General features: G+C 53.9%; 1 protein-coding gene across 1 annotated transcript; it reads right to left on the bottom strand.

The window, feature by feature from the left end:
• Positions 1–1,048: 1,048 nt before the first annotated feature.
• Positions 1,049–6,018, bottom strand: BHLHE40 (basic helix-loop-helix family member e40). The gene is made up of 5 exons (XM_074836088.1): positions 5,730–6,018; positions 5,547–5,616; positions 5,335–5,442; positions 4,647–4,770; positions 1,049–3,610 (listed from the first exon to the last, which is right to left on the bottom strand). Exons 1-5 carry the CDS (start codon positions 5,807–5,809, stop codon positions 2,751–2,753), a joined length of 1,242 nt encoding a protein of 413 aa, XP_074692189.1. The 5' UTR covers positions 5,810–6,018; the 3' UTR covers positions 1,049–2,750.
• Between the last annotated feature and the right edge of the window lie 3,173 nt (positions 6,019–9,191).

Here is a 9,191-nt window from a genome sequence, read left to right as displayed (position 1 = left end):
CAGTGCTGCAGCCCAGGACCGAGCATTTAACCTTTCACTACGTTTTGCGATTCATCTGCGTTGTGAAAACCTGAAATATCCCGCAGAAGCGCCCATGCCCCATCCACGCGTAGGCGATGCCGCCGGGAAACCGAGTCCTCCCACCCATCCTGCACAGGCCAGAGCCATGCTTGGCCCAGCTTTTGCCTTCAGGGAGAGGTTTGGGGTCCCCTCCATTTTGCATGGAGGACACAAACTGTGCACCGTTGCTGGAGGGGCAGGGAAGGAGCCCGTGGTCAGACGCGTGTGATGATCCCCCCCGGCCTGTTTTGCAGCAGCCTGAGCAAAGAGGCACCAGGTTGCTCACTACCACCCACAGCGCCGGCTCCAAGTCCAAACCACCGACAGGAGCGCGGCAGCAGGGTGGCACAAGTCCACCCCCGGATTGGGCCCTGCCCGGCGGCCATCCCTCCGAGCCGAACAGGCCCACCACAGAGGCAACCAGGGCTGCAGAGGCAGCTCGGGAGGAGGAAATTGTCCAGGACAGCCCTGGGGCCACCCCACGCCTCACATGCCCCTTGTGCCCCTCGGCCTTGAGCAGAGGGAGGCCGTGGCGGGGCAGGCCTGCGGTGCAGGAGTGGCGGTTTGGCGAGGCTCAGGGACACCGGCAAAGCAAAACCACTCTAGAAAGCCCATTTTTCCTCCAGGCAGAAGAGGCATCCTCCACGGCAAGGGGCTGCCACCTCCCCACTGAGCTTGGGGCGGACGAGCCAAAAAGCCAGGCCCAGGGAGCGCAAAGTGAAAGGAGGAGAAAGCAGAAAAGCCAGCCAGGGTCTCCCAGCACCTCTCTTGGATCCGGGAAAAGAATCCCCGAAGGTGCCAAGGGAGTTAAATAAGTAAATACCCCCGGGGAGATGAGTAATGGGGCCCTGAGCTGCCTCAGGGCAGCTATGGCACAGGAGCTGCTGGGAGCGAGGAGAGCCCCACTCCTCCCCTCGCCCCATCGCGGCTGGATCGGACCATACAAAATGACCCTGCTCCAACATTTAAAAGCACAGGAGGCAAACCCTTATCTTCCACAGGAAAAGAATTATTTTATTAAGTATTTTTAAACAACTACTTAACATTTACTCAAGATAAAAATATGTACAATATCCCACCTTGAAGAAGGCTCCAAAATATAAACACTGTACCTCTCCCTAGAGAAAAAACAAAAAATTCTTCTCTTCAAAAAAACAAAAGACAACCCAGAAACAAGAATACATTCATATTTCTCACTTCTTTATGCTCAAGTAGTTATACAAATAATAGACATCTGAAACGTTTTACCTTTTAATATATTTATATAATATATATATATTTATAACAGGATTTTACAAATAAAGGCAACAACTGTATACCAAAAAAACCAAAAACCAACAACAAAATAAACGTTAGAACACAATCTGCAATCAAGCATAGTGCATCTCAACAGCTGGTGCAATGGGAGGGCGAAATGAAAATCCATCCAACAGGGTTTCTGGACACGAGTTCTCAAAACCAGTAACGAAAAAAAACCCAGCACTGCCTTTTGCAGCGAAGGGGGTTTTTTTAAATTAAATTTTTAAAAAAGCCAAATTGGACATGATGTTCCTGTGCGGAGAAAGACCCCCGCAGTTTAACGGGACAAGTGTCAACACCCTAACCCTCTTTCTTTAATACAGTAATGTGGGCCAGGGTTTACCAAGGAGACTAAGGAATTTAGATGCTCAAACCTCGCCGGGATTAGACTCCTTTGAAAATCCCAGCCTTTTAATTTTTCAAAGGCACTGACAGGGGCATATTCAGCAGGCATCGTGCTGTCGACTTTGGCTGAACTGCTCCCTCTTGCACGAAGCTCTCGACTTGCCCCGCGCAGGAAGCGGCTGCTCACCGGCCGGGCCCCGCCAACGGGACTTGTAAAACCACTTTGATTTCCAGCAGGCCAGACCCGGCAGAACTGTACAGCAGCAGCGAGAGAGAGGCCTGGAGTCAGGTGCAACAAGCAAAGTGATCCTTGGGATATTTTCTCCCCTACCCAGCCCAAACTAGCAGCTCAAGTTACAGGAAGGGGCGCGTGTTAATTTATTTATTAGATGTACGCCATGTAAAGCTTCCAAGCAGCATCTACCTTTTATTTCTTAAAAAAAAAAAAAAATATATATATATCAGCAAAGGTGTGGAGAGAAACCCGTCTTAAGTCTACCTGACTGTGCACGACCAAGCAGTGACTGCTGCTCTGCTCCTCCTCCGCTTTCAGCGGCGTTGCCACCACCGCCACACCGTGCCGATCACTCGGATGCTGGCGACTGATGGGCACTGAATCAGTTCAGCTCCAACTACTGGCAGTGGGGCCGTCGCCTTAAAAGCCTTGATGAGAAGTACCATATTTTTATATTCACAGACCCTAAAACCAAGTCTGCCTAATGGAATACTTTTTCACAGCTTTGCAATAGAGTCGCAGCTGACCGAGTCAACTGTTGTTCTGCAGATGCGGAGAGGGAAGAAGGTAAGGGGTAAAGCACAAAACCCTTGTTGGTTTTTTTTTTTTGAAGTAGTTCTGATTCGCTAACCTGGGCACATCCTTCATCCTTCTCCAAACTACCTGACAAGTCAAGAGAAAAGGGGATTTAGCTTCCTACACGCAGTGAACCTTATCCCCACACCTCAGTCCAGCCAATATATAAAAGTGAAATAGTCTCAAACTAAAAAAAAAAAAAAAAAAAGAAAAAAAGAAAAAAGTCACACTGCACTTAGTCTTTGGTTTCCAAGTTCAAAGGAGGAATCTGCTTCAAAGCTTGAAGCAGAGCTGAGGAGTCGATAGGGGAATGGGCTGGGACGGGAGAAGGGAGTCTCTGGGGCATCAGCAGAGGCGGGGAGATTTTATCGGGGTTCATGAACCCCGTAAGTGCTGCGGCAGAGGCGGGGAGGCTGGGGTACAAGACGGGTACGGACGCCGGGTACCAGCACTTCTCCAGCATGGGCAGATAGGCTGTTGCGGATGGCGGGATCAAATAGAAAGGCAAGCACAGCGGGGGCTGGTGAGCGTGGGGGCCCAGGAAGCTGCTGGAAGAGCCCATCATGTCGCTGCCAAAAGGGCCCTCGTCCTCCGGCGACTCCAGCCGGCTCCTTTTGGCCGGCGGGTCCTCAGTCTCTTGCTTAATAGAGCTTATTCTCTCCTGGACAGCATACTTGAGTTCGGTATCCTTTTTGAAATACTGCTGTTCGGATTTGGAGTCACTTTTCTCCAGCTCTCCCCCATACCCGCTGTCCGTGTCTGTGTCACTGCCGCTCTGCTCCCCGCTGGAGTGAGCAAATGTCCTCTGGATCACAGGCACGCAGTTCTTCCCGTGTCCCTCCACCGCTTTGGCTAAGGAGACGGGTTTCTCTTTCAAGTCCACCATTTTAGGAGGGATGTCTCCAGACTTGCGGCCGGCTCCGCCCTGGAGCACCTCGGAGGCCATGCGGTGCAGATGGCTGACCAGCTGGGACGACTTCAGGTCCTTCCCATTCTCGTGCTTTGCCAGGTATTGCAGCATTTCCTTGGCACACATCTGGAAACCGGATCGAAACATTTCCTGGCTGGAATCAAGGTTTCTTGATGACAGGTCACCTGAGGAAACATTAACAGAAAGAAATTAAAAATTAACAACGTGCTAAACAGTTCCATTACCATCTTTGAGGCAGACTGGCAGCGATATTAAACTTCAGTTACAGCACAGCTACAGACCTGAACTCAGCAGTCCACCTGAACTTTGCATACGTTCCCCCAATTTCTGCATAAGCGAACATTTTTATTTGAACATCCGTCTGTCCACTCCCACCTAATAACTTTAAACTTATTTTTTAGTTCTGCATTTACCGTATACTCCCCCTTCAACAGGTGCTGAAGTACAGAGCAAAGGAGCGAGTCAAGCTGGTGCCTTCTCCGGGAAACACCCTGGGGAAGGTAGAGAGCACCTCGCCCTTCACCTCCAGGCAGAGCTCCCGGAGTGGAGCACAGCTACCCGCCAGCAGCTCTGCCAACCCCGGGCGATTTTGCTTCAGCTTAAAGCTCTATTGCACTCCCTGTGGCTGCTGGAGCAGTAGAAGGCTCTTCAGAAAAACTAAATTTTACTTTATCAGATTCACGTGAGTGCCACATGCAAAAACAGAAGGAGGAAGTGCATCTAAAGCACGATAAGCTGAGACACCGGGTCCCCTCTTCACCTGCAGAACACGGGCTAGCTTGTTTATAGAGAGACCTAAACCAGGTATGTATAAAAAGCAGATTAACATCTATTTTCAGAAAAAAAAAAAACACAAGCAAACAAAACTGGGTTTGATCCAAATCTAATAAATGGAAAGATCTGAATGGCTTTGGAGAGAACCTCACAGCAAACCTGGGCTTTAAATAAAACTATTTAAAATCCAATTTAATTTCAAGACAACTCCACAGGGCACTCTACACTGACCACATTGAGAAACGCATCTTTTTTTTTTTTGCGAAAGCTCATAAGCAAAACCAGAGAAAATGACAGCGATTAAAGGCAAGAACTCCTGCCTCCTCCCTTCTTGGGAACGAAGTGTCACAACTGCATTTCAAAGACTCCAAGAGAAAGTCCGTCAAGCGCACACAGGTTTTCACACGATATGATTTGAATACTCACCTGCTTGTAAACCATTCTGCAAAGCAATTATTTTCTGCTGCTGCTGCTCGATGAGGTTGGTGAGCGCCTTCACGTGCTTCAAGGTGAGCTCGAGAACCACTGCCTTCTCCAAGTGACCTAGAGTCTGGGAGCAAAGGGACAGGTTGGCGCCTGCCGGGGGCTCGGCCACGCGCTGTTGGGGCTGCCGACGCTTTCCGAGGAACAGAGGAAGGACCGACGTGGCTTGGGGAAAAGGCTTAAAGGTAGTGCCTTGATCCTGAACACCGCAGGGCTATAAATGACAATATTCCGCGAAAAGAAGTTAAAAAGCAGGCTGGAAAGAGGCTCTCACAGAGTCCTGCGGGTAATTTTGGACCAGCCACATAGCCCAGAAGGGAGTATTTTATTTATCTGTTCTGCTGGCACCGTGACCTCAGCATGGGGGAACCCGGCCGGGGGCTCCCCTCGGCCGGCACTGGGGGGGGGGGGGGCACAGCCCCCCCGCAGCTCCCGAAGCCACTGCAGGACCACCCCCACCTCCCTGCTCCCGGGAAAGTTTGGGATGCGCTTCCACCGCGGGGCACGGCATAAAAAAAAAAAATTAAAAATAAATTAAAAAAAACGAATTCCCGCTGAAACGTCAGGCAAAGACCCGGCAGCGGCAGAACCGCGGTAGCGGCTCCGCAGGCGCGGCGGGTCGCGCACCCACCGTCAGCTTGAGGTGCTCGGGCAGCAGGTCCTTCAGCTGGGCGATGCACTCGTTGATCCGGTCTCGCCTCTTCTTCTCGATCAGCCGGTGCGGCAGCTTGTAGGTCTCCTGCGAAGGCAGCGGGTCAGCGCTCCGCGGCGGCGGAAAGCTGCGCGCCCCGCGTGTCTCTGGGTGGGGGGGTGTGTGTGTCCCCCCGGTATCCCCCAATTTACCTTATTGTCCTCGCTCCTCTTTAACCCCCTCCTGGGCTTGTAAACTTGGTACATGTGCGCGAAGTCCAGCCTACGAAACGAAAAGCCCCGAAATTATGCCCGGTTCCCGCGGGTGCGGAGGGGCCTCCCCCCCCCTCCCCTCCCCTCTCCTCTCCTCTCCGCCGCCCCTCCGCGCCCGCTTACCCCGGCACGTCGCCGCTCTCCAGGGCGGGCAGCTTGCCCAGGCAGACGGGCGGGGGTTGCGCGCTGGTGATCCGCTCCATGGCCGGCGGGGTGTGCGGAGCGCTGCGGAGCGCGGCGGGCTGCGCGGAACCGGGCTGCGCGGAACCGGGGCGGGCGGTTGGGCGGTTCAGGGCGGGCAGCTCATTCCGCGTCCGCGCAGCGCGGGCTGAGGAGCGGCGGAGCGGCGGCGGGCCGGGTTAAATGCGGGCGAGTGGGTGGACGGGAGCGACGTGCGTTACCCTGTGACTGCCGGCACGTCTGGCGGCCGCCGGGGCGGCCCCCCCCGCACCCCACACCCCCCCCACACCCCACCCGTGTCACATGAGCCTCACGTGGCGCCGCCGCGCAACGTGCCGGGGGGAGGCGGGGCCGCCCCAGGGAGGGGGGGGGGCGGTGGCAGCGCTTCCCCCCCTCCCTCCCCACGGCGGGATCTCCGCCTCCCACCCCCACGCGTGTCGGAGGGGCCCGGTGTCCCCCGCGGGGCGGGGAGCGGGGGGGAGTGTTGTAAAAGACCGCTGCGTCTTACCGAGCTGCTCACAGAGACCAGGGCGGGGGGGGGGGGGTGGGAAGAACCCCAAACCCACCCCCAAACCCCCGTTGGCATAAACAGAAACCCGGCTTCAATCTGCCCCCTCCAAACTTTGGAAGCGCGGGGTGGGGGGGAAATAATGAATGGCTCCAGGTGAACGCCGGGATCGCAGAGTTTGAGGACGTGTCGTGGTTTCGCAAAGCATCTGCAGCGCCCGGGTGCGAAAGGCGAGGTTACAGGGGTGCGTTACCCGCCGGAGCGAAAGCTCTTCCCATGAAGGGCTTGGGTCATTTTCCCTTCGACTGCCGAACGAGTAGAGGCAAGCTCATCAGATAAAAAACGCATTTACCGAGATAAGGTAACAGCAGGACTCCAGCACTGAGCCTCTGCGAGAGTCCTGGCCCGTTCCGCGGCGGGAGGAATCTGAGGTCAGGCGGCGTGACGTGAGAGCACAAAGCGATTTTATAGGGGCGATGGAGACGGGCCTTTTAAGGCTCACTGCCAGCGGAAGGTGCATGTTGTTACCAGGAGGAATCCCGAGGGAAGCCAGAGCCTGGCTGAAATCTGCTAGCTGTAAAAGTCAGGGTTATAAAACCCCAAAAGCTCTTTATCAGATCCCAGCTGCATCTCCAGCATAAACAACGCAGTGCCGTACCAGTGACCGGGAGCTCCCCAGAAGCAGATGCTTGGGTTGGCCCGCTCTGTACGGTTCATTCTCTTTCTGCCCTGAAGACCCAAGCTGCTCTTTTCCAAACAAATTTTGTGTCCGAGCCTGCAAACCTGGTGTCTACAACTATGATCTGCTCACCAAGCTCGAGGGTCCGCTGGGATGCTGCAGATCCATCTCCCTGAGGAGGAGAGGGGACTCACGGAGTGGAATTGGGGGCAGGATCACAGCTCCGGGCTGGGGGCTTTGCAAAACGGAGGCTGTCTTCCTTACAGGCACTGAACAAATCCAGCAGTAACCATCAGACAAAATGGAAGTGATGTGCTTGTCCCTTCCTGCAGTTCAGGGGAAAGTAACCAGTGTAAGTAATGGGTATGGAATCAGGTGGTTCATTCTCTGCCCTGAAGACCCAAGCTGCTGTTTTCCAAACAAAGGGTGAAAAAAAAACCCCATATAAGTTTTAATCTGCCCCATCACTGACCCCCTGTCCAAGGCAACAGAAATAATTAGAGCTTGCTGCAGCTGATTGCTAATGAAAAATGAGGTTTGGGGCCAACCTGCTCTGCATTTTAAGTTCAGACCCCAAGTGTACGTGGACAGTTTCATGCCCATGAATTGTCTGACTCCTGCACGCTCTTTTAGCTATTCGGTACATTCCTGCAGTGGGTGGTGAGCTACAAATCAGGGTCAGAGGTAATCCCCAATTATTTAGCCCTTTTACTGTTCTCGTGCTTGCCAAACAATTCTCCATATCAGGATTTACTCATGACCTTAAGGGACGTTGCCAAGGATTTAGGACTCCCCCTAAAAAGAGGATCCAAATGAAGTTATTACATTCTTGGGCATCCAAGTTAGATTGCTGGAGAGTCGAATTACATCTTCCTGGAGATCAGTTTTCATAAGCTAAGGCTGATGCAATCATCAATTTGCCTTCTCGATTTTGTTTGCCGAATCGTTTCTACGTGGAGGGCTCCTTTACAATATACGATTAAGGCAGTAGCGAAATGTTTAACAAGGCTTAATTTTCTAAAGCCCTTCGTCGAGCAGCAGGTCTCCCGAGCACTTGTTTCAGAAGGGCTGAGAGTCACAGGACAGCGGCAGCTCGCGTCCAAGGGGGATTTGCAGTTATTTACAGGCGCGGTAAAAGGCAAGCGTTTGGGAGCCGGTTGGAAGGTGTGCTGAAGGCGGGCGGGGGGGGTCGAGTCCCAGGACCTGCTGCTTCCCCGGGACCGTCCCCTTCCGACCCACAGCGATTTGGGGGGAAATGTGCCGAAAATCCCTGGCGCCGACGTCTGATCGGAGCCTATGTGGGCAGCCCCGGGAGTTAACAGATGGGTTGTGGATTCAAGCTTACGATAAGGTTACTGAGGGTGGTTTTGTTTTAAAATGTCTCTTACTTAATATATCCATGAAGGCCAGGCATGTGCCTGTGGCCTGTAATCAAATCGCTGACTCTCCCTCTGTCTCATTTCCAGCAATCTCGTTTCAGGTTACTGGCACCGGAGGTGAAAGAACAGCCACGTCTTGGCCCAGCAGCCAAGGCTGGACGCCGAGGTTACGCTGTGCGGGAGCTGCTGCGCGGATGCAGTCAGCCCTCGGCACCTGATGGACGGCCTCAAGGCCTCAATAATTAATACCCATTACTTTTTGCAGAAGGAGAAGTTTCCGTGAGAGCCCAATTGTCTCTAAGAGAGCTGGGGAGCAGGGTGCACGCTTGTGCTCAGTAAATGTGCTGGCTTTTCTTCTGAGACAGGCGGATCTCTAGCCGCAGCACCGGGCTGAAAGTGTGAAAGGACAGGTGAAAGTGTGAAAGACCGGGCGAAAGGAGTCGGTGGGCAGCCGGGTGCTGCTGGCTATGGGGACGGTGCCTCCGTCGAGCACCCACCGCCTCGCTGCAGCCTGAGGTCTGCGGTGCTGCAGCATCTTGGTCAGCGTAGGATGTACCGAGGCAGGAGCGCTCAGGATCAGCAGCTCCCGGGGGAGCTGCAGGTCTGGTTGCCCCCCTCCCCGTAGCGTAGGAGAGCCCGCGCCCGTCAGCTGAAGGCAGGGTCCCAAAAGGGGACTTCACAGCGTAGGAGCTAAGGAGCAGTTCGACACCCACCAGGGCTCTGCCTTGTCCTTCTGGTAGCCTGCAGGTAGTTGCAAAAGCTTGAATTTAGTGCGAAATCTGGTGGTTTCAGCTGCGTGCGTGTGTGACTCACTATCTCAATAGCACAGCTGGCCACAC

Source organism: Strix aluco, chromosome 11, assembly GCF_031877795.1.
Source record: "Strix aluco isolate bStrAlu1 chromosome 11, bStrAlu1.hap1, whole genome shotgun sequence".
Taxonomy (NCBI): Eukaryota; Metazoa; Chordata; class Aves; order Strigiformes; family Strigidae; genus Strix; species Strix aluco.
Note: the sequence above shows the minus strand (reverse complement) of the source record. Positions and strands in the feature narration are given on the sequence as shown.

Bases quoted from the DNA above. Each gene is read 5' to 3' on its own strand.
- BHLHE40 (XM_074836088.1), bottom strand. From the start codon at position 5,809: ATGGAGCGGATCACCAGCGCGCAACCCCCGCCCGTCTGCCTGGGCAAG. The intron at 5,617-5,729 runs GTAAGCGGGCGC...TTCGTTTCGTAG, and splicing joins GAGAGCGGCGACGTGCCGGG to GCTGGACTTCGCGCACATGT. The intron at 5,443-5,546 runs GTAAATTGGGGG...CTGCCTTCGCAG, and splicing joins AGAGGAGCGAGGACAATAAG to GAGACCTACAAGCTGCCGCA.